The sequence below is a fragment of the Mustela erminea genome, chromosome 5 (assembly GCF_009829155.1).
Source record: "Mustela erminea isolate mMusErm1 chromosome 5, mMusErm1.Pri, whole genome shotgun sequence".
NCBI classification, from domain to species: domain Eukaryota; kingdom Metazoa; phylum Chordata; class Mammalia; order Carnivora; family Mustelidae; genus Mustela; species Mustela erminea.
The window spans coordinates 74,327,117-74,351,967 of NC_045618.1; the positions used below are offsets into that span (position 1 = coordinate 74,327,117).

General features: G+C 43.7%; 2 gene segments (V, D, J or C); both read left to right on the forward strand.

Annotated features, from left to right (window-relative positions):
• LOC116591114 overlaps positions 1 to 1,163 on the forward strand; it is a 373,928-nt gene extending 372,765 nt beyond the window's left edge. The window contains 1 exon segment of the V gene segment in view: positions 1,144 to 1,163. Coding sequence covers positions 1,144 to 1,148 — 5 coding nt within the window.
• LOC116591095 overlaps positions 1 to 24,851 on the forward strand; it is a 221,539-nt gene that overhangs the window by 187,493 nt on the left and 9,195 nt on the right.

Sequence of the window (24,851 nt, forward strand, 5' to 3'; positions counted from 1 at the left end):
AGGTCAAAAGAGCATTAAAGGGGTTGAGCAGACCAAGGTCCAGTGCCTGGCCATCTTCCTCATCTTTGAAGGAGCTCTGGGAGGGCTAGAGGGGAAGGAACCCGCCAAGACCCCACCAATATTCCAGTCCTGGGTTATGTCCACTCTCCCAGACTTCCAGTAAGTAAAACCATCTGATGGCAAGTCTTCCTCAGAAGGAGATTCCAGTAGAGTTCTCCCTACTTCATGGACTTAAAAACTGAGGCGAGTAGAGGCCGGTGGTGGATACGGTTCCAAGAGGCTCAGAGCTCAGAGTTCCTAAACAGTTTTTCCAGGAGACTCCTGAATTCAAAGCACCAGGTGATTCAAAGACGAGGGCATCAGTGGTGACGGGCTGTAATGTGAACTCCAGTGGTGCTGAGGTGGCATGAGGTGAACTCCTAGACATGGTGGGGTTTTGTCACTTAAGAGTCTAGCACAAGGGCCTGGGCTTTGTTAACCCCAGAGGTGCTGCGCTCTGGCCCTAGAGCCCAGGAAGCACTGCTCTTGGCAAGTATCATCCTGGGCATCTTAAAAGAAGAGCAATTAGAGGAGAAGGGAGGGAAAAGCTTATATCTCATATCATGCAGTTACTTCATTTTGTAGCAAGATTGTTTCCCCACGAGCAGTTTGTCTTCATTTAGCAGCTGTCTTCTCTGGGGAAGCCATTTTGTAGAAGTGTTTGTCACCAGTCTGACAACTGATGGCTGGTGGAAATTGAATTTTGGAGCAGGGACCCAGGCTGTGGTCGCTGCAGGTAGGCCTGATTCCCTGGAGTCTCACCTGCCCTTAATTTTAACCCGCCGTGTGCCATGTATTTCTAGCCAAGGCCAGGAAAAACAGATTTGAAAGGAAGCCATTTCCCTGAGCAGCAACACCCAGAGCCATTAAGCAAAAATGAGAAATCGGTTTGGATAGAAACATTTTGGGATAAATAGGAATTCTCATTATTCTCTGTCAGTCCCCTGTGTAAGTACTTTATTCCCCTTATAAGAAAAATGTTACAAGAAGTATAGCCACAATTCATGGTATGGTGGGAGAGAGATCTGCTGTGGATTTTTGGGTAGAGGATTAGAAATGTGTTCAGGAAGATTGGATGTGTTTTCGACAGGATATGTAACACAGTGTGAATTATAACAAGGGAGGGAAGCTTATCTTCGGACAAGGAACGGAGTTATCTGTGAAGCCCAGTAAGTAGAGAAGCGTATCCCTGGATTAAGCAATGTCTGTGGATTAGGGGCTGATTTAGACCCAATTATACACTATATGAAGAATGTTTAGAAAGGGTGAACGAGCATCACATAGAAGGAGGACAAAAGTCTTCCTGGCTAGGATCTGACATCTCAGTGCAAAATGGGCATGAGGGGGGTCCTGGGAATTGCTCCCAGAATGTATGTGGTAAGACTAATGAGGTGCGACTGATTACTTGGGGTACTGGCTAGGTCCCATAGCCCTGGATTTATACAGTCATCGGTGGACAAGACTCCTAATTCCCTAGCAAGCCTCTAAGTCACTATTCTTTTTGACTAAGATTATGTCAACTTATAGAAGGAACCTTGTAAATAATGATCATCGACCCAAATAACTGTGATTAGCCTCTCTTAGAGCCTGAAAATCACCTTTTTAAAAAATGTTTATTCCTATTTTAAAAATCACCTTTTTAAAAAATGCTTAATTTTTTAAAAAAGGTGTTCAGTGGGACACCTCCTGTTTCTGAAGCTTTGGCCCAAATATTTGTATACCGTAGCCTTGTGAAGCAGAGAGAACCCTTAAAAAATCCCTTCTGACCACCTCCACTTACGATGGCACTAAGGCCCATGAAGGAGACAGATCATGGTCCTACAGCCTCTCTGTGCCTGAGCTGGAGCTAACACCCAAATCTCCAGTTTGCTGAGCTTGACTCAACCATTAATTCTCCTGGTCTGAAGTTTGAGGAGCCCACAGGACTCCTCTGGCAAATATTTCTGTTCATCTACTTACTCTATGCTAGACTTGGTGCTCGGGCCAGGGACCCACCAGGGAACAAACTCAATGTCATTCTGCCCTCAGGGTACCATATCCCCTGACCTTCCGGAGGTGGATCTCATTTGTTCCCTCGAATATGACAAACCATATTCTCATCCCTCCTGGGCATGACCCTTTGGTGCTATGCTCACTACTTCAGGAAATATTAAAAATCTGTTTTTCTTGCATTTTTTATGTCTTTTAGCAGCTAAATCAACATAGGGACCACCTCAGTCAGGAGAAAACAAATGACCTAAAAGTAAAATGGAAAACTAGAAATTTCCCCAATAATTTAATCATTATAAAATTATTTTATCAGTGTCCAGCTAGCAGCCAAAGTAACTAGATAATGGCAGCTTTATACTTCATTTCCATCCTATAGACTCAGTCTGAGTATGACTCAGGAATTGATCCCTGGTTGCACAACTCAGCAATGCCCAGAGTGAAGGAGAAAGAGTCCCTGTCCTGGGCTTTGTGAGTCTTCTCAAATAAAAAGATGTGAACCCTGGTTTAACACTGAAAAATCAGAGAGCACTTACTCTATGTTTATATGCAAGCTTATGTTTGATGCTTAGAACTCTGTGGTAGAAAGTGGAAACCAAAGATTCCTTAGAAGACAGTGGGATTGTAAAGACAAGGATTTATTCATGATCTATAGATAGGCAGTATGGTTACTCCAACAGACCTAGGCTGACAGTGATATAAGGCCCAACCCGTAAAGGAATTGCTGACTCTTTCCTCTGTGCTCTGCCAGCCTCGTCTATTTGATCTGGTTTTTGTTGTTGGGCATATCACAGTGTTTCTTCTGGTTCAGGCTGGCAACTGACCTTCGGATCTGGGACCCAGCTGACTGTTGTACCTGGTAGGCTGCCACGATCGAATACTATTTATGCTGGTTTAGTAATCTATAAATGTATACTGTACATACATGAAATTTGATGGGCCTGGGGCTGAGGGCGTGGGAGAGACACCAGGAACACATCCTCAAAAGCGTAACGTAGGAAGAGAAGTATTTATTCATCAAAGGCCAAAGAGAAAGAGAAGCCTTTTTGCTATGTTTGGAAGGGGAGTTGATGAAAGTGAGTAGAGAAGAAGCGATCCCAACCTAGAAGAATTGCTGAGTAATAGGAACAGATTCCATAAAGGGAGCCTCTGTTTCTCATAGTATTTTCATTCGAACCAGAGGAAATGCTACAAGACGGTTTGACCAGGAACTATCTTAAACCAAGTCTAGCTGGCCAGCTCTATTTCTAGCCTATCCTAGCTTAATTCTACAGAAGTTGCTAAATACAAAGGTGCCTATTTAAGATACTTAAATGCAGCTCTATTTCTATAGCTCTCTGGTGCCCTTCCAGCAAAGTGTTCCCGTAACACCCTCCTTGTCATTTCTACAAGTAAGAACAAGTAAGCCCCTTGCCCTCCAGAACTGCATAAGTATTATAATTACTTGGCTTAGACGGAAGTCACCTCTATTTTATTTCTCGTAACTGTGTTCATTTGCTGAAAATTTGTTTAAATCCAAACTGTGTGGGCGTCTAACTGTTGGCACTGAGGTTTCCTTTCTGTTCTTATTGTCAGCAAAATATTTTGTTCATAAATAATGTTTCATCTAGACTTGCAAATGACAGCCAGCACTGTGGCCTCTTTTCTTTTCCCCTCGTGAAAGGGAACATACAGGCAGAAAGAAAAAAAAGAGAGAGAGCCAAATTATACAGTTTCGTTGTGGGGGCCGGAAGGAGAATGTCAGTGTGGATGGTAAAGTACATTTGGTTATATAATGTAGGTACTTTGACAGATAGGATACAAGATCTTGGTAGATGATACATGCAGACAGACTACAGTTAACTAGCTGGTGTGGTTCAGGATATCATTAAAAGTAGCTCAGGTCAAGTTGTCGAGCACAACGCAGATCCAGGTACAGACTCCGGGAGAGAAGCTTCCAGATCGCCCTGGAACTAAAGGCAGTGTAAGGATCTTTCTCACAATCCAGTCCACCTGAGGAGAATTTTCACTTATAATTAGGAAAAGAAAAAGGTAAAAAGCACTTACTGGGAGTGTCCTTGTTTCAAATATTGTATGTATGGAGCACAGAAGACATAAGAATGAACCCAAGCAGAAAACTAAAGAAAAGAAATCGATAAAACCACTGAAGAAAATCAGTTGCCCTTATCTTGCCTGTCTCTGATAATGAATGTGTCTTCTTGGCTCATTCCTCACTTTGGTTCTTGAACTTTCTAGGAAAATAGCAAGAATCTGGTGGGGCTGGTTTAGCCTTCACCTACCTTGGTTGGTTATCTGTGTTCAGCACGCCTCCCTATTAAGAAGACCCAGACTTTTTGTAATGATAACGAACACAGTGTACAACACTAACAGATTTTACTTTGGATCTGGGACCAAACTCAGTGTAAAGCCAAGTAAGTTATAATTATATACAAGTAAAGTCACCAACCTATTATCCTAAATTCCTCTTACCAGTTTATATTTGTTTTGAGCTCTTTCATTTTGTGTTTTGGGTTCCCACCTGTAATAACTTATCATTCCTTATTCATGCGTCTCTTAAACAGACATAAAACATAGTAAACAGATCCTGTGATTCGCTAAGGATTCTGAAGCTGCCAACCCTACTCTTGGGATGGTATCCAATGCAAAGAACATTCCCAAATTTTAAATATTGCTACTTTTACTAGTTGACGAAAGAGCATTTGGATAGAATTTGAAGTACCTATCAATGTCCCAGGTTTCAGAGAGAAGACGTGACAAACTAAAATTATATGTATTTTTTAAGAGAAAAAGAATTAGTTAATCTTGATCATAAAAAACTCTTACTGAATGTTTGTTGTATGCAAAGTGCTGTGTAAATGCCTCTCATACTCGAACCCATTTCACATTCCTAACAATCCCCTAGGATAGCTATTAGCATCCCTGCTTTCACAGATGAGGGAATTGTATGAAAGTGAAAGCCAAAGCAAGAGGTTAAGATAGTTAATCCATTAGGGCATATAAAGGTAAAGCTAGACCATGAGGCAACCTTGATGAGGTTTGTGTAGGAACACCTAGCACTGTGGCTAGTATAACTACAACTACATTTTTGGAGCAGGAACCACAGTATCCGTAAGAGCAAGTAAGTGAGAAGGAAAAAGTCAGAATAATTTTAAAACAAAATGGCAGTTATGATCATGGGCAATTTCACCTGGGAAACTCAATGCTCAATGCTCATTCCCAAAAGCCTTCTAGGTTTGCATGAGGTTCATAAACTATCTGCTTCACTTGTCTTCCTCACCTTCTCTTCTACCCCCAGAATGGCTCTCCCCATCAGATACGCCTGCCCAATGGCAAATATTTTGAGGGCCCAGGCTTCATGGTCAGATAAAAATCAAGCTAACTATCTGAGGCTATCTCCAGTCCCTAAAGAAAAAGTGAGAGAGGATGTCACTGGACTATATTAAGACAAGATAGAGCTCTTTTCAAATATTTGAGGAACTGGCATGTAGATGAAGAAGGGGTTAGTAGAGAAGGCAAAATCAAAACCAGTGGTTGAAAGGAGATGCGTCTCAACCTCTAATGGAATCTTTTTGAACGAGTAGAACCTCCCCGCAGCAGAAAGGCTGCTTTGTGAAGTGCAGAGCTCCTCTTCCTTGGAGGTCTTCACGCTGGGTCCTTAAGGCCGAGCATTGGATGTTAGAGAAGGGATTTCTATACCATTTCAGCTATTGGAACAAATCATCTCTGTGCTCCCTTTCAACTCTTAAGTGCTAAGATCCGAGGATTCGAGCCTAGAGGATGAAAAGGTGAACCAGGCCCGTTCCTTCTATTTTTATTATTTTGATAGCCAAAGAAATAGGTCATCAAATTATTCATGAGCTAAAGGCTATTTGGGATTTTTTAAGCCTAAAAGATGGTGGGTATGATTTCCCAGTGCAGTAAATGGGAAAGCAAAAAGGGGATATCAGGAAGGAAAATAGAAAGAGGAGAAAAAAGAAATGCCTGGAAGGAGGACCAGAGGTTGAATGAGGAAAATGAGGTGATTTTGCAGAGGGCAGATCTAGTCTATCAAAGTTTTCACGAGTTCAGCTTTGGAAAGGGATCCAAACATAATGTCAATCCAAGTAAGTGAGCAGTCTTTTATACTGGGAAATAGGGCCAGGGAAGCAAAGTTCCTTCCAATTTAAACACTCTCAAAAGGACGGGTAATTGCTTTCTGATGGGAGGGGGCTCTGCAGGTGGGAAGGCTATTGTTACCACAGACCGTTTGTCCCTTGAGAGAGAGCCTCTAAGTACCGACTGTCCAACTAAGACTGCTGGCTGCACGAGAAAAAGACTTAAAGACACTTAAAAGAAGATAGAGGTGGATTTTCAACCCCAGCTCCAGGGCAGGGGAGAGAGAGGTTGGGGCACATTAGGACCAGGTTCATGTAAAGGGGGCCAGCACTGTGTCGATAGAGGCTCAGCCGTGGGGAAGCTGTACTTCGGGAAAGGAACTCGGCTAACTGTACAGCCTGGTGAGTGGGTTGTTTTCTACTCTAGGGAAACATTACTGTGAAGAAATAGAAAAAGGTGTTGAATGAATTCCCTCAGTCTTAAAACTAAGGGAACATGAGTATTGCCCCTTCTGGAGACCCTCCTTCCTAGGTAGGTTGGGATGGGAAGGCAGAAGGAAGGTCAAGATAACCTCGGGTCTCTTTTAGGAACTTGCGAATCTAAAAGCAGACTGTGTTCATCCCCACCAAAGACAAAAAAAAGAGGGCAATCCCACTAGAGTATGTGATGCTTCTCAAAACACACACTCTGGTTCATACTGAATGACTGGGGAAGAATTTAGCCCTTGACCCAGAACAAGCATGCCAGATTGGAAGATAGGTTTACAAAGTTTATTTTCATGGAGTCCTATGATTCTTAGTCATCTCCCTGTTAGAAGCCGCATCAACTATTATACTCCTTTCTTATCAAGAATGACTTCTCCATCACACTCTGTAAACTTTCCCCAAGAAGCCTCCTCATTCCCTTCCTTAATACTAGCCTCACCAAGTGGAGGCTCTAGAATAAGCTAGGGAGTCTGGCTTTGAGGCTTAGAGGAAAGTAGGGCTGATCCACAGTGCACAGCAACTCACAGAGCCTAGGTGGACACACGAATGTATCCTTCCTCTCTTTGACATCTTCTCTGAGCACTTTGAACATAGAGATCCTAATGTGCACACCTGTGTGTGATTGTGTTTATCAGCATTTCCACTCTGGAACATGAACGGCCTGATCCCAAAGGTTTCCACAGCTTATAGGGCTTCCTGTTCTCAGGTTCCTTTGTGGGTTAAAATGGTCAAATGGCCCCCAAACAAGGCTATGGTTGAGAGCCATTATCTTCACTCACAGATCTAGGCTTAAACAGCCAGAGCAGAGAAGTAAGGAAATATATGAGTGGTTAGACCCAAATATGTGCCCACATACGGGCATTCCACTCTGTAAGGCAGATATAGCGCTAGCAGGCAGGATTACCCTAAACACCACACACACCCCCAACTTTGTCAAGGCTATAAGAAATGTCCTTTGTCAAGTATCTACAGAGTGTGATTTCCTTGGTCACCCATGGTCTTGATGGGCCTCAAGTCACTATGTGACCCACACCTCAGGAAAGAAGCTAATTTGGGGAGGAGAAACCAGGGTGTTAGTGAAACCCAGTAGTAGTGGGGCTTGAGCCACAGTCCTGCTTCTAACACTGAAGCCTAGCCATTAATGTGCTGTGTTGGCCCAAATTAATGTGTCTCAAACTTGTCTTAAAAATGTTTAGTCTTGCTCTTAAGCGTAAGCACTTATGGATGCACAAATTCAATGTGGATAAAAGATGTTGCTACCCTGGTATTTTCTGGAGTCCATTTTCTTAAGAGAGGGAAAACAATTAAGGTACTTTTCTTATTTCTTCACATCTCTTATCTGATTGTCTCAAGAGGCAGAGGACAATGGAAAGTTGTGATTCTCTCTATTCAGAGTGGTTGAACGTGGACACAATAGCAGGGCAAGGACCCATGTTTTCTAAGGTTCAATATATTGCTGTCTGTACCAGGCTGCAACCTCAGTAACCAGCATCCTGATTTATCTCCTCAGGCCCTCATTTTTCCCAATTAATGCAACTGAAATATTGGTAACTCTTATCTCCCAGCTCACAGAAAGCATGTGAGGATTGAAAAAACATTGCTCTGGGAAGGAGTTGAGCTGGAGCTTTGCTTGGGTATTTTTGTGGGGAATAAGGGGTGACAGGGAGAGAAGTATTTTTGTAGCTGATGATATTGTCTTTTTCAATGGGGAAGGGAATAAGAGAGGAAAGAATATTTGAAAGGCACGGTGATGTGTTCAATACATGGATGTGTACAAAATAAATCGTGAAGCCATTCAATTAGGAGCCAAAAGACAATGTGGACCCAGCTCAGCCACTCACCTACTCTTTGGCCATGGGAAGACCATTCAAACTCCCTAAGCCTTAGTTGATCTGTCACATGGAGAGTATAATTCCAGCTCTGCCTAGCCCAAAGGATTTTGTGAGATTCAAATGAGATGGTATGTGTGCAGTCCTTTGAAAAGTATGGGCAGTTGGATACTTCATAATTTAAAAGTCAGATATTGTGAAAAATTACATTGGAAGGTAAATCTGAGGGTCAGCAAGTTTAACAGATGTCAGTTATGGCAAAGAAAGGGTTGAACTGGCCTGTTAGGCGAACCTTTCCAATTATGAGAAAATAGAACATGGGAATTAGTGAGTAGGATTGTCCCTGGAGATCATCAGAAACCTGAGGTCACGTGTGTGAGACAAATGTGTGAGTTTGGGAGCTTGTAATCAATGGTTTCTGAGGTCTCCTAGCATTCCAAATAGTATGTGAGTTTAAGATCTTTCTTGAGTTTACCTAAGTATGTGCTTGTGTTGAGTTGGGTTTCAACCAAGTGATTTCAAGCACAGCAACCAAAAGATTGCTGTGCTTAAAAGTGAAGCAGCCTTTGGTTTTTGTGGTGACATAGATCACTGTGGTGACTCAAGCGCCCAGAAGTTGGTATTTGGAAGGGGGACCATGGTAAAGGTGGATATTAGTGAGTATCGCCATGTATTCTGCATTTGATTGGTTAAGGAGACATGTCATGAACTTTTTAGGAAATCTCAGTGGACTTCCTCATGTCCTCAGTTTATTCAGAATTACTGGGGAGCAGAGAAATCTCTGTGCCCTTCCCATCCTTACTGTAAGAGCTCATTCTGCTGGTAACAGTTTTCATTCTTTGCCAACTTAATAGGAATGCAGAATGGAAAGAGCCTCTCCCTCTCTCTCTTTAACTGAAATGAAGGTAGTCTCTTCATGTCAGTGGCCAGCTCCATCAGAAAGACCTGCTATGAGATGCCAATGCCTTCTCTTCTGGTTGACACCCTCTCACAGCCTTGATGCCCTCAATGGCCAGTGCTAGCTTCCAGTTACCCAGGTAACATCCCAGAGCCACTTTGGAAGAACCCCTGTCTTGCTTTATCCTTTTTAACCAGGAATTCACATAGCAGAACTAGATATAGTAGTTCAGTAGAGAGCAGGCATGATCTAAGCATCGATGTCCATGGTTGACGCTGTGTGATTTGGATCCCTTTCAAGCCCTCAGTCTGCTTATCTGTCAGTGGAGGTGATGTTTAATTCCTCCATGCCTGGATCTCACTTCATGTCCCCTCCTCAGGGAGACCCTTCCTACCAGGCCAGTCTAACAAGCCACCAAACACAGCTGGTGCCTGGTTATTCTCTCTCCCATTGGCCTGCCTGATTTTATTCATGTACTCCTATCACTTGACATGTATTTTCTATGGATTTGTTTATGTGTGTCACTCCTTGGACTGTGAGCACCTACGTGTGGTGGACGGGAATGGTGTCCAAGAGACCCTCCACTGTGTCCCTTGTGCCTGACACACAGAGGTATTCAGTGACTACTTACTGAGCAAATGGAGGACCTACTACCATCTAGCCTCCTTCTCACAAAGTAAGGGAGCATCATTATTGCATATCCAAACCCTGAAAGCCCACTGAGCTCCTTGCAGAGGGTAGACAAAATACAAGATTCATTGTTTTTGGTGATACACAAGGAGTGAGTAGGGTGAGTGGGTACCCGAGGTATTTATAGGGCCTCATTTCACTGTGCCTACCAGTCAGGACGTACATTGACTTTTGGGAAGGGAACTAAGATATCAGTGAGCATCAGTAAGTACCAAATTATTATTGATTATAATGCCTGAGCTTTTCCTGCAGTCTTCTATACTAAATGTGTCCTTATTCTTTAACTCAATGGGTATTGGTGTTTACTGATGACAGCCATTAAAACAAAAGGAAAAAAAAGAGATGCTATCCCCATCCCCAATACTCCAGCCATATCCCATGTTCTGCTCCATGCTCACAAAACGTTTTAAATACATTAAAATGATTTAAAAAAAAAAAAAAAAAGGAAAGATTACCTACAGGGATAGAACCTATTTGCTAGCCACTGGTAAAACGAGATTGTGTGCAGGGGTTTGTTCCAAAGTAAAAATGGGGATCAGAGCTGATAAACTTTGGCTGGTAAAAAAACAAGATTACTCAGTGAAATTTTGCAGATCTTTTTGAAGGAAATGAGTGTCAGAATTGTCTAGAGACTATCACTTGGACTCTTCTCAGGCTTTCCTCTACGTCACTACTATTATGCCCCAAAAAGAGGCTTTCATGGACTTAATTCCATGGCTTAGTCTTTATTTCAGTGATAGAAAAGGGGGAATCCCAGCCAGAGCTCTCATAAGGGAGGGTGGATGCATGCTAATCACATTAATCTATTATCATGGTAGTTCAGGCATTGTCAGGAAGCACAGTGCTCTGGTTTAGAGCACATTCATCTCTGGGAGTGGGACACGATTATCAGTAAAACCCAGTAAGGAGGCAATATGTCATTAAAGTCGGAAGCTTAATGTGGCTACTGAGGCCCATTGAACTTATTGCAGTATTTGTAGGGCCCAAATGTCAAGAAATTAATGGTTTATGCAAACTTAAGTGCATTTGATGTAGAAAGAAATGTTAAAGAGGATAGGAAGATCTAGCTGTGGAGAAAAATAGTCATGTAGATGAACCAAAAATAACAGACTGGAACAGCCCTGTAGAGAGTTGATCCTAAAGAAAAAGGCAGAAAGTTTGGCTGAGCCTGTTCTAAATTTGGTTTGATTAGGGCCTCTGGGCCACAATGTCTTCACCTATACAATGAAAATATTTAGTATCACCTAGGTAATTTTTTAAAAGATTTTATTTATTTATTTGACAGACAGAGATCGCAAGTAGTCAGAGAGGCAGGCAGAGAGAGAGAGAGCAGGAAGCAGGCTCCCCGCTTAGCACAGAGCCCGATGTGGGGCTCGATCCCAGGAGCCTGGGATCATGATCTGAGCCGAAGTCAGAGGCTTTAACCCACTGAGCCACCCAGGTGCCCCTCAGATAATTTTAAAACTAAAATAAGATTATGTATTTGAAAGTAGTCTATAAATTATTAAATGCTATACATGTGTAAAATAATATGTGTCTTCAGAACAAAAAGGAAAGGCTAGGTCAGCTGGTATAGTTCTTCCAAGGAATTATATATGTAGGATATATATGTAGGTTCTTAGTACAATCACCATTTTTGTGTGATCTGTAGCCATAGGCATTGGTAAAAACAACTCTCTTCTACAGAAGTACAGTGACTCAAATGTTACCCAAATATAAATGGCAGGAGAAAGGAAGTGATTTTATAAAGGCCTGAATTACAGTGAATACAGGGGGTAACCGAAAGCTTACCTTTGGAACTGGAACAAAGCTCCAAGTCACCCCAAGTAAGTCTAAACTATCAAGCATTTCTCTTTCCTTAGTCATCTCCTTTCTGATTGTAATATTCAAAGTACATGATGGGCTAGAATAGGCCTTTTCTGGCTATTTTCAGAATATTTAAATACAGATATGGGAGAAGGATAACCACGGCCATCCTTTAAAATTCTGATAAAATTGCTCTGTGTGAGTTGGGTTCTTTCTCAATAGAAGAGAAAGCCAGGATATTGCTTGTGAGGCCAGTGGGAAACAGCAGTTACGCAAAGGATAAGACCTAGAGAGAAGACAAGTGGTGTTTTTTACCAGAGCTGAAGTAGACAGGGTGTCCTTTAATCAGAGAGACACTCAGCTTTGCGGGCAGAATAGGACTTGAGTCAGTAACAAGGCTGCCATTGAACCCGCAAAACAAGTCGACTGGAGGGTGTCACTCATAATGATTTGGATGTTAGTCCCTGAAGTTTCAGACTGATTGAAGTTAAAATGAGGAGAGACACTATGGCAGGAATCTAAAAATGGATGACTGCAATGGAGAAAACAGAGGACTAGATTTATCTGTTGGATAAATAGAGTTGAAAATCGTGAGTTTGATGGGGATAGACGCAGAGGTGTGGTAGATAGAGACTTCATTTTAAGTGTTGCCCAATAAATGCCTAAATTTCAGTCAAATGGCCTGTGTGTTCTGTGGAATATTAAAAGAAAGGGAAGATGGAGCCCTCTTTGTAGGTGAATGGACCCTACCTCTTGGTCTGGGGTAAGAGAAGAGTACGTGGACTTGTGGGTGTTTTTGGCTGACTAGGAAACAGTGTGGGAACGATGGAGGCTATAGGTGGAGTTTTGGGAGCGGGACTCGACTGCTGGTCAGGCCTGGTGAGTAGCACATCAGAGGGATAAGGGAAGGATTGAGGGCAAAATGTCTTCGTGTTTCAAGAAATGGTCATGGAGGGTGAGCTGGAGTTTTGGGGGATCACTGCTATTAAAGTTCTGACATCTGGCTCTAGCAGGAGAATTAACCCCAATGGGTTAATTCTATAATCTCACTCTAAAAAGGACAAGAAGGAGGATTCTTCTCTTGTAGCTCCTCAAGATTTACCTGTCTTGTGCATCTGGGTGATTTCTGTCTTTCGTACAGTGTTGGTTCAAGCCGCTCAGCCTCAGATCACCTGTTCTTTATTTGTAAAATAAGAATAATAATATCCGAGCCCATGGCACAGCTGTGGCCTGAATGAGGTAATGTGATATATGTAGGTTGTTAACCTGCTTGGCATGTAATAGAGTCTCCATAAATGATAGTTTTCTTTCCCCTTCTCTAAGTAGATCAGAGGTTGCAAAGCCCAACACTATAGGCCATTTTGGTATGGTCGTTTACTATGGTGGGGAGGTAGGATACAGCAGACTCACCCTTGGAAAAGGGACCACACTTCTAGTCTCTCCAGGTAAATGTTGGCCCCCTCCTGCCCTTATTTCCCCTTCTCTGGTTTAAGGCCTCTGCATGTACTTACATGTGTTTTGCCCTTAGGGATGCATCTTCCTTGTTTTATCAGTCAACCTATGAATTTAAGACAGAGCCTTCGTGGGGGACATTAAAAATGAAAACAGGGGGAGGGTATGTGCTATGGTGAGTGCTGTGAAGTGTGTAAACCTGGCGATTCACAGACCTGTACTCCTGGGGCTAATAATACATGATATATTAATAAAAAATTAATTTTTTTTAAAAAGGATGCATAACCAGAGGAAACAAAAAATGAAAATAGGTTGGGGTGCCTGGGTGGCTCAGTTGGTAAGCATCTGCCTTTGGCTTGGGTCATGATCCCAGGGTCCTAGGATCAAGCCCCATGTCAGGCTCCCTGCTTAATGAGAAGCCTGCTTCTCCCTCTCCCACTCCCCCTGTTTGTGTTCCCTCTCTCACTGTGTCTCTCTCTCTGTCAAATAAATAAATAAAATCTTTTTAAAAAATGAAAATAGGCCCCAAAAAATGAAATAGGTAATAGCAGAGTTGGAAATAACAGTAGAACCAATTCACTAGACCAGAATGGAGTAGAGACAAACACTCGAGATGATTAGGACAAACCTGGTATCTTTGGAAATAGCCTGGCTTCCTGTTCGAAGCCTGGCTATAATTTCTCCCCAGGCATCCCTCCCATTCCTCTTAGCCTTCATACTGCAAATTGAGCTGTGAAATCTTGGACAATCTGTGACATATACACTAAGGGAATCTTTCATTATTGAGAAGATCTTCCCATTAAAACTGAAAGATCCTTGAGAATAGACGCTCTTGTTCTAGCCCGGGAAGCATCTAATATGGTCCTTTTACCAAGCAAGTGCTTCATAAATTCTTGTTTAATGGAAATCAAGCACCCAAGGAAACCAAGCTTCCAGGCCAAAGGGAAGAAGAAATGAAGTAAATGCTGCTACATCCAGGATGTGGTGGAGAGAGGAAAACCTAGATTGGGAATCCAACGGACCCGTGTTTTGTCTCTGCTACCAACTAACAGTGGAACAGTGGATTTTCTGGCCTCTGGACCCAAGTTTTCCCTCCTTTAAATGGCGAAGCAGGTCTGCATGACCTCTTTGCCCCCCTAGCACCAGCAGTCTATGAATGGGGGGTGTTTTTCTCTCCAAAAATATATTTAATAGCTATATGAAATCTTGAGTGTTTTCTAACTCATTAGGGTATATCAGGAAAAGAGGTGAAGTGACAGAATTTCTTGCGAGGCGTCAGACACTGTGGGACTGACTGGGAGAAATGACAGACTTGCCTTTGGGACAGGCGCCTGGCTGAACATGGGGCTGAGTAAATGGTAACTGCAAAATGTTTTCTGGTGACAGTGATCAGCTGAAAAGGAGACGTCATTTGCATCATCTGTGCCTTACTTATAATGAGCTATGATCTAGTGCTGAGGTATTAAGAATTGCAGCACCCAGAGAAATTAGTGAAAGTATTCCAAGACTATACAAGCATATTTTCTCCGTGGTGGAATTTAGCCAACGATTAAGACTTTTCCCCGAGATAGGAGGCTGGCAGAAGCTCTAATGCCAGAGTGCCAGAGTGTTTAGCGCCAGAACTGAACTAAAGGGAGCTTGATTCAGGGGGAAAGCCAGAAGAGCAGAAAATTGCATGGCCTTGACCTAACAGATCCTTTCTACGTCCATGGCCATTGATTCAGAGACAAACTGGGGCAGAAGATATTCAAGGTCATTTTATCCATGCCCCCCAAATAAGCTATACCAAATTCACTCCAGGGATTGTGTCCCTTTACACCACACGTTGTTCGAGAAGAGCCAGTGAAGTGCAGAGAAAGGAGTCCAGGGCTGCTTGTTTCAGTCTAGAGTTCTTAACTCGGCCCCAGCTGGTGGCGTGACATTGAATAAGTCATTGGGCCTCTGTGTGCCTTAGACTCCTCCACTGTGAGCTGAGAAGGGCAAAGCATTCAAAATCTGTGCTTCTGGGAACTTACTCCTATACTACCCAAGAGTTTATATGACTCAAGGGCTCAGACTATCATGATTATTTCATAAACAAATATTTCTATAACCCTGAGAAAATAATCTTGTTAATCAATATTCTAACTTAACACAGAAAGAATAACTACCTTCCCAGGGTGTGTGGTCCATGACATGCGGTATTGTTTATCCTCAAACAATTCTAAGGAACAAGGAGCAGTGTCCCTATTTTACAGAAGAGGAAACTGAGGCCCAGAAAAGTAAATCCCCAAGATTCCTAGTGAGTAGGAAAGTCCACATTCAAACCAGGCTCTGATCTCAAAGCCTTCGTCTTTCTACTGCACTCATCATAGACCCTGCACCAGGGCTTACTTAGAAATGAGAGACAATGCCAATCACAGTGAGTAAGGAAAAACATGGAATTGATCTTTTCTATTCTTAAATACTGCCATGACTTAGAGATGGAGCTTTGGGAGATCTTGATTTGAATGCCCCAAATGTCCAAAGGATTCTCTTCCCTTTTTCATGAAGAGACAAAGAATACAGGGGCTCCTGGGAGAATTTACCCTCATGAAGACAAGGGAGCTCCAGCCACCACTCCCTTGTCCTGACTCTCTCCCTTTGTTTCACTGTATCTTGTGTTTTCCCCAGGTAGACCAGTCACCAGTGTAACTGATCAGCAAGTGCCTGACACAGGTGTGATTTATAGAAAATGCAACATTAAAGGCACTTTGGACATTGCTGGATCCCAGAACTTCTGCTCTGAAAGGGAGCTTAGACATCATCTAATTCAGAGCTCTTTGTTTTTCTAATATGGACATTAAGACTCAGAGAGGTTGGTTGAATTGTCCAACATCATCAAGTCAGTGAAAAGTAGGGCTGGGACTAAAGCCTGGGTATTCTGGTCCCCGGATTTCGTAGAATAGTGACTAGTGTTTGGTGAACCTGGTAGGAGGTGTGAGATATGTTCAACACGGGAAAAAAACAAATGAGTTTTACTAGGGAAGTATAAAAAAAAGTGTTCCTTATTATTAGCACCTTCCCATAGGCGCCCTGGGCCTGTTTCCCAAGCTGTGGTATAAAAATGGAAGGGGAAGGAAATGGCCCATTTTGTCATAGCAAAAATCACTGTGGGAAATAATGCAGTCTTCAAAATTGGGACAGGAACAAGACTATTTGTTAAAGCAAGTAAGTTCTATGAAATATCTCGATTTGGATTATAGTTGAGGGACATCTGTTCTCATTGATTTGTTTGAGGGTATGTGCATGGTTTTGTCTGCTATTTATTTACTTATTTTTAATGATTTTATTTACTTACTTGACAGAGAGAGAGACAGTGAAAGAAGGAACACAAGCATGGGGAGTAGGGGAGTGGGAGAGGGAGAAGTAAGCTTCCCACTGAGTAGGGAGCAGGATGTGGGGCTCGATCCAAGGACTCTGGGATCATGACCTGAGCTGAAGGCAGGTGCTTAATAACTGAGCAACCCAGGTGCCCCTTGTCTGCACCTTCTTAAATAAGAAGATAAGTTAGCAATGATAGAGTTGCATTTTTATCCATGAGCATCAGTAATGCAAGAAGCATGTCCTGAACACTTAGTGAGAATGGATAAACCCATAAAATTACCCTAGGTCCTGGCTAGCACTGAAAGTCTATAATTATATGAATGAGTTTTTCAACCTGAATTTTCATGACCTTTTTTGTACAACATTTCTTATATAATCTAATGTATATAAAGCAGAATCTTCTATTGGGTTCTGCCTTATTTCTTGTCATCTTCTGCTGGTCTTAGGAAAATGAAAGTTAAACAGTAAAATTATACACCTCCTCCCACTTTGGCACATGCACACAGATGTGGGAACATGCTTGGTATTTGACCTCTGCGTAACATAGGAATCCCAGACTAGGGTTCAGTTACAGGGTACCATTTTGTATAAGGTTATGTCAGAGTGTGAACACAGGCTATCAGAAGCTCATATTTGGAACCGGCACCCAACTTTTGATCAGCCCAAGTAAGTCAGATCTCCAGAAATATGTAAACCCACCTGCAATATTGGATTTACATTTTATATGTGGCAATTTAGCATGGACTATAATAGAATGTCATTATTACTACTACTGCTTTGTTATTATTGATCATAACAATGCTGCGAGCTCAGAATATGTATTTTCTGCCATGTTATTTTTCTTACCCTTTAAGGAGAATCAGTGTCATGTTGAGATATTAAGAGAAAAATGCTTGAGTTTCCTTTGGAACCAAGTAACTTGCTTGTTCATTCAGTTGCCCCCTCTCTGTTGAGGGTCAATATAAACCTCACAATCTTTGGGGTTTTACACTGCCTCCTTATTATCTGTCTTAGAAATGCTTGCTTGATTTTTTCCTGCCTAAGGACTTCAATTTTGAAGCTCATGTTTACCCAGCGTATACTTTGCTTTTAGCCTCTCCCAAAACTGGCCTCTTTGTCCCAATAATTGTGCCCAGTAAAAATCAGTTCAATTCATTCAGTGATTACTGGGTATCATCAATAAGCCAGGGACCATAGTTGGTTTTAAAACAAAGAAAGAAACAAAAGAAGAAGCATAAGCCCCTGTTCTCAGGAACTTCCAGTCCATCAGGGAAACACCACTTACATATTAAAAGTCCAATAACAATGCAGATGTGAGGGTGACAAGATGGCTACTGTATGTGGTCACGCACATGCCCAGGGGCCTGGCAGGGACCCCACTGGCTGGGGACAGGACAGTGGTGACAAGGGTCAGTCCACATGCTCTGGCAGAGACCAAGCATGATTCTACCTGTGTGTTTCTGGAAAAGGATTTATGTCTGTTATCTGCTGAAATGTTTGACTTTCTTGAGGACAAAAAGCCCCCTTGGCAGAATCCTTGAGTGCTGTGAGGAGAGAAACAGGCTATGAGCCCGGCGTGAGTCACCAAAACTCTGGCTCAGCGCCAGAGAAGAAGAGGTGACTGCGTCCTGCAGAGGCATGGTTTTAGCATGTGCCCCAGCGCAGCATACTGGAAATGCTCTTGCTCCTACTCTTTCTAGCAATACATTCGTGCATATGTCCCCCCAAAAAACTGATACCTTCTCAGGTATGGCCGCTGAGGTGAGAAAATGCTTCCCCCAACCCCTAGCCCTGGCCTTGGTATCTTTAGAAACACACCCACTGGCCTCCGTAGGAGGCAGGTTTTTCACAAACTTTAGTGAAGGCTGTTTTTCCCAGAGAAGAAATAGCTAGAGGCTGTTTGTTGATAGCTGTGTTTAGGAAAAGGGGTGGGTGGGGGGTGCTGCCAAACCCCGTTAGGCAGGCTCAGAGCTGGCATTATAGGGAAAATGTGCAGATCAGCCTTTCCAGGTCCCCAGCTTGTAGAGCTCCAGAGAAGGCTGTGTGTCCTCCATGAGACCATGCACAACCCCAGGACCTTTTTGTAATGCACTTACCCAGAGTGTAGCTATGGGAACAACAGGCTCACTTTTGGGAAGGGGACCCAAGTGATGGTTATACCAAGTAAGTAAGCTGGGGCCATCCTCTACGAATGACCCCCTTCAAGACACCCCCAACCACTGCAACCACTGTGCCTACCCCCAGTGCTGGACAACTTCTTCCGTCCATGGCGGGGGCGGGGGGGCGGGGGGAGATACAATGTCATTCATCAGTGCCACAGCTAAGGTTCTTAGGCAGTCACTGTCCCAAACCTTTGCCTGTCCCTTGTTTCTTCTGCGCTCTGCTTCTCTTGGCATCTCTACCGACCACGCTCCCATCCTCTGTGAAAGTCTGCCTTGCTCTTCCCTGAGGCTGGGTTTCCAACTGAACAAAGACCCACAGACCATGAGAGGTGGAAGGGTCCTTGGGGACATCTTGCCCTTATTGTAGGGGAATCTGGAGGCCCAGTGTCTAAGCATCTGTCCTGGGCCACATGGTAAAGGCAGTGCAGGGCAGGGGCAAAGCCCCAGCCCCTCAATCCCAGCCCTGAGCTCAGCAGAGCCACACAGCTCTTTGCTAACATGGCCCTCAAGCCCAGAGTGTGGTAAGCTGAAGGCCAGCAGCACACACCAGCCAGGAGCTGACGGCTGAGCTCCCGCTTTGGTTCAGGACCTTGGCCCAGGCCATGCCTTCGAGAGCTTAGTTTCCACATCTCTGAAGTAGGGAGCATGGTCTCTGGTATTCCCCTATTTCAAAATTATATGGAAACTCTTGTGATTTTTTTTTTCCTCTGTCCTATGTTTTCATAAAAGCCAGTCCCTGTCTGAATCAAGGTCATTAGAAATACAGGAATCAGGGGCACCTGGCTGGCTCAGTCAGAAGAGTATGCAACTCTGGATCTGAGAATCATGAGTTCAAGTCCCACGTTGAGCATAGAGCTTATTTAAAAAAAAAAAAAAATCAAAGGGCTTTGGATGCTTTGGCCTAGCACCAGTCACTGGGAAGTGCCTGGATCCCGCTTGGAGTCTGTCCTGGAACCAGAGAAATGCAGGGACCAACCCCTGGGCCTCACACAGGAAGACGCCTAGGAATGGGTAGTTCTAAAGAGCTAAGGAAGGGGGAAGACAGGACAGCAGCATTTCAGGAAAAGGAGGTAGACAGGCTTCAGCACGATAAATCATCATGCCTCCTGGTCCCTCCAGCCTCACAGCCTTTCTGAAGCCCCTTGTATCTGACAGAAGAGTAGTGGGGTCAGACCCTTAGTGACCTGGCGAAGCAGGCAGGGTGTGGCGGTTTTGGAAGGTTGCTCCCCACTGCTCTGCAGACAGGAGTACGAGTGTTCTGGGTAAAGGAGGGTGACGCACTCTTCAGCCCTCACCCCCAGCTCCCGACACCCCCACCCCTGACTCTATGGCTAGGGGCTGCAGGAGATTTCCTGCAACTCCCAGAGCGTCCACCAGTGGTTTTTCCCTGGATGGTTGCCCCAACACCACTGGGGCAGTGGGTCAATGGTGGTCACATAAGACAGGTTTTATCAAAGGCTTTCCTCACTGTGTGTATCAGGAGGAAACTACAGACTTACATTTGGGAGAGGGACCAGGCTTGTTGTTCATCCCTGTGAGTATTGTAGAATTCTTATTTCGATAAGGGAAATGTGGTAGACAGGAATAGATTATGGAAGGATACTTTAATAATGAGAGCCCGTGATGTGGTCTGCTCCGTCGTTAAGAATCCTTGGTTGTCCGGGAGTAACTTAGCAGGGCATTGGGTCTAATGACATGGTCAAGGCTCTGCTGAACAAGGGTTTTGCAAACAGTACTTTTAGAAGACAAATCCTCAAGTTTTGGGGGGGAAAAAAACAATAATTTACTCTTGGTTCAGTTTCAGAAGCAGAACTTTCTCCTTGGCAGCTAAGGGGTCTACCCCACCCGTCAACCCTATGGCTGAGACTCTCTCTCACACTTCCCCCTGGATCCATGAAATACCTGTCCTATGGGAGAGCATCCCAGCCAGGGTGGGGGCACTCAGGGGTGCTGGATGGGAGTGTGGGGAAGGGATGGGTCTCCTCGAGCTGCAAAAAGTTTCATGTCTTGCCCTTCGTGTGGAGCACTGCTGAATCATTACATTATAGCTACTATTGACTGAATGCTTGGCATACACCAGCGACTACTGTCTTTCACGAAGTTCTCACTCCATGTTCAATTTCATCCTCCTGTTAGGTAGCTGGCATCATGCCCACTTTACAGATAAGGAAACAGAGCTTCCCGTTAAGTAATGTGCCCAGGATTGCACAGCTAGGAATAAGAGAGTTATGAGTGGAATTCGAATCTATTCGACTTCTATTTGACTATTGTCTTCGTGTTATCCATGCTAATCACTGTGAGCGCTATCCCCCCTCCCCCCCATACTCTGAGAAGGAAGACCCCAGACCTGGGAGGCCACTAATTAGTCCTCAGTGTGCCCATCCTGAGCCTTCTTGCCATGGTGATTGTGGCAGCCTTGAGGCAGGGTTCGGCATTTCTGTAGAGATCAACCAAGTCATTGAATTGGGTTGTCAGGATGTAGGGATGGCAGTGAGGGAAGTGGAAACCTAGAAGGACTGTCTACTGGGCATGAAGTGACATGGAAAGAGAAATTTATCATCAAAACCATAGAATAGGCTGTTTAATTTTTTTTAAGATTGTATGTATGTATTTATTTATTTAGGGAAAGGGAAAGAGCAGGCGGGAATGGCAGCGGGGAGTTAAGGGAGCTTAGGGAGGGGGAGAAAACCAAGCAGATTCCACACTCAGCAGGGCTCAAACCCCACGACCCTGATATCATGACCTTGAAATCAAGAGTCAGACGCTTAGCCAACTGAGCCACCCAGGCCTCCTGGAACATGCTGTTTAAAAGCTCTGTTCCCCCAAGAGGGAGTGCTGTAAACCTGTAGGGGACTGGGCAGCCACCCTGGGTGGCAGAGGGCAGGTATTTGTACTAGATCATACCACAGTGTGGACACAGGTGGCCGAGCACTCACTTTTGGGAGTGGAACAAGACTCCAGGTGCATCCAAGTAAGTGCCTGAACTGAGACTCTAGCCAAAGACACAGAAAGTCCCTACTCTGCTTTCTTAGATGATGAATCTGCACTTTCTCAGCCAATTTCTCATGTTTCTTCATGAGGCTTGAATGTTTTGAAATTTTAATTTCCAGCCACTGGCTCAATAGCGGTTTATTTTCTAATGCTAGAAATTTCCCATGGGTATTGGCCTTTTCATCATTACTGAGACAGACTCTCTTGCTGCTTCTAGATTCTTTTGAGATGAGAGATCTTTTTCAGGAAAGAAATTATGACTGATTATGCCAAAAAATATATTTTTGTTATTATCGAGTTTTCATGAAAGGTGGGAAATTAAACTTCCCAAAGACACTGGCCATTGGACACACTCTCACAAAACTCCATATCTAACTGAGAGCTATAGGAAGAGCTTAAAGCCTAATTAATGGAATAAAAACAATAAAAAGTTTAGAAAAGAGAACCATACAGAACACAAAAGAGAAATGAAATAGTCCTAATAAAAGATAGACAGCAGGACTGCATCAAATAAATATTTACTAAGCAACTATTACATTCTAAACGCTATGCTAGATGGGAGTGAGAGGAAAGGAGGGAGGGAGGAGGGGAGGCAGAAGTCAGGCAGGCAGGCAGGAAAGGAAGGGAAGGAAGGAAAGATGGCAGTCTCTGCCAGCCAGGATCTCCCAGGAGGTAAACGTCTATAAACCGACAACTGGGCTCCGTGTTACAATGTAGAGGAGACCCACGCAAGCTGCAACGGGAACAGAGAGGAAGGCATGCCCAACCTCCTGTCTTAGTTCCCTGGTACTTCCATGCATCCTGCCCTGCCCTGTAAGCTCAGTGAGGCCAGGACCCTCTCTCCTTCATCCTGACACCTCTACAGCCCAGCCCAATGTCTGGCACAGAAGTGTCACCAAACATGAGTGTTGAAAAAATGCCTTCTGGCTAGGGGAGTGAAGGAAGGCCTGAGTAGAGAGGTAGGAACTATTCAGAACCTGTTGCTTTAGACAGTAGCAAGTATTCCCCAACAGACAGAGTTGTCATAGACTTCAAAATGGGAGATTATAGAATCCATCCAAATGCACAAGGGTGAGAAAAAGCCCATCTCTCTGGGGAAAACGTCCACTGCCTTTACCTGTTCATTTGGGCATTTTAGCAAAGACTCTTCCCTCCCAGGCTGCATTTGGAAAGCCTGAAACCCAAGCTATTTTTCAAGAACCAGAGTTCCAGTGCATGTAAGAACCATAATGCCTGTGATACGGAAGTAGCACAAGAGGGTTTTAACAGGAAAAAGGAAAAACATCTCTTGATAAATATAGGAAGTCTACGTCTCCACTTGAGAGACCACCCAGGAAACTTCCCTCCATTTGTTCTAAGGAAACTTCTCCCATAGGACCAAAATCTTCTTTGAGGTACACAGCTCCAAGGTGTGTAGGAAGGTGGGTGGAAAGAAGACTGGTAAATTCACATTTGGGAAAGATTTAAAGTTGCCGTTGTTTCTAGAAGGTAAACTCTGCAAAGTGAGGAAGCGTTGTGGTTCCTGCCTGTTGATTGCATCTGTGCCTGCCCTCGAGCTGTTCCTGATGGCAGCAGAAGAATTCACTCTTCAGCTGACTACATGTTCAGCAATTCCCCAAATAGAATGAAGCTGTTTTGTGATGATCAGAAAGAAATAATCAGAATCAATAAGACCCCTAATCATGTCCACAGGAGCAGGCAGGAGAACAGATTCAGAACACAGAAAACTGAAGGATTAAAGTTTGGATGGAATTTTAAACTCTTGGAACTAGAAAAGGGACTTCTAAGGAATATATTTATATTGATATATACCCACATGTTCCACAGATCTTAAGTGTTTAAGTGTTTTAAGAAAAGAAGTTTACTAGATCAAGTAAATTTGAGAAGCTCTGGATTTCTTCACTGCAGGACTTCTCAGAGCCTTTAAAATTAGCTAATATGGCTTGTCAGTATAAAGTATAACAGCACTTTTCAAACTAATTTGAGCTTAGAATCTTTTTTGCAGAAAAATTTAGGACTAGAGTTCTATGAAACTCTCACCAAGAAGTACCTGTCTAAACCACTCTCAGACTTTGGAGATTTATTTTTCCCCATACGGATGTCAACCCTAATCTTAGAAACCTCTGGAGAAAAAGATTCTGGGGCCCTGTATGTAACTCATTCCTGATTCTCACAACCATCAGAGTTAAGCAGTCCTCCCTGTGCCTTTATGTGACTATTCCGCTGGCAAGTTTAGCCTCTCTCTCTGCCCTCAAGGAATAACAGAACGCCTTTCTAAAAGAGCCTTGCACAGGCCTTAAGTCCAGGAGTTAGCCGTCCCCTAGATGTGTCATCTATTGCCAGGGCTCTGAATTCCCCCTCCAGATTCATTTCCCAATTAATTCCTGGCTCTTCTTCAGACACCTCCAATTTTCCTCCTTCGCTTTCAGTGTGGAACCCAGAAAGGGTGTCCACCCTCCAGGAAGGCCGATCAGCTCCAGTCTGGCTGTGAGGGAAAGGTCTGTGGGCTTATTACACCAAAAGCTGAAAAACTGGGACTTGGTGAGCCAGACTTTTCTCTTGGGTCAGGGAAAGAGTGATTTGGAGGAATCTGTAGCATGGGAACAGAAGACATTGCTGCCCCCAGAAGGCTGACCCTGCCCAGCTTAGAGTTCTTGTAAAGCGCCCCGCTATTGTGTTGTCTGATAGCTACAGTCAGTTGATCTTTGGAGCTGGGACCAGGCTGGCTGTGAACCCATGTGAGTACGATCACGCATGATAAGTCTGGGGCAAAAGTAACCCTCGGCTTGTCTGTGAGAAAACCGGCAATGATTTACAGCAAACTCAGGGGAACAGTAAACACTTGTTTTCCATTTCCTATAAGCTCTCTTGGTGACTTAAAACATTCCCATTTCTCTTATTAAAGACAGAAGTCCCAAGAGCCAATTGAGTAAATGAAAGACCAGGCAGAATTTTACGGAATTTACAGAAATGTAGAAAGAATTCCAGATACTCAGCACTCTCAAACAAAGCCTAAAGTATCAGCACCAAATAATCAGAACATTCAGGAAATTAGCAACGTGCCCTTGTGGGG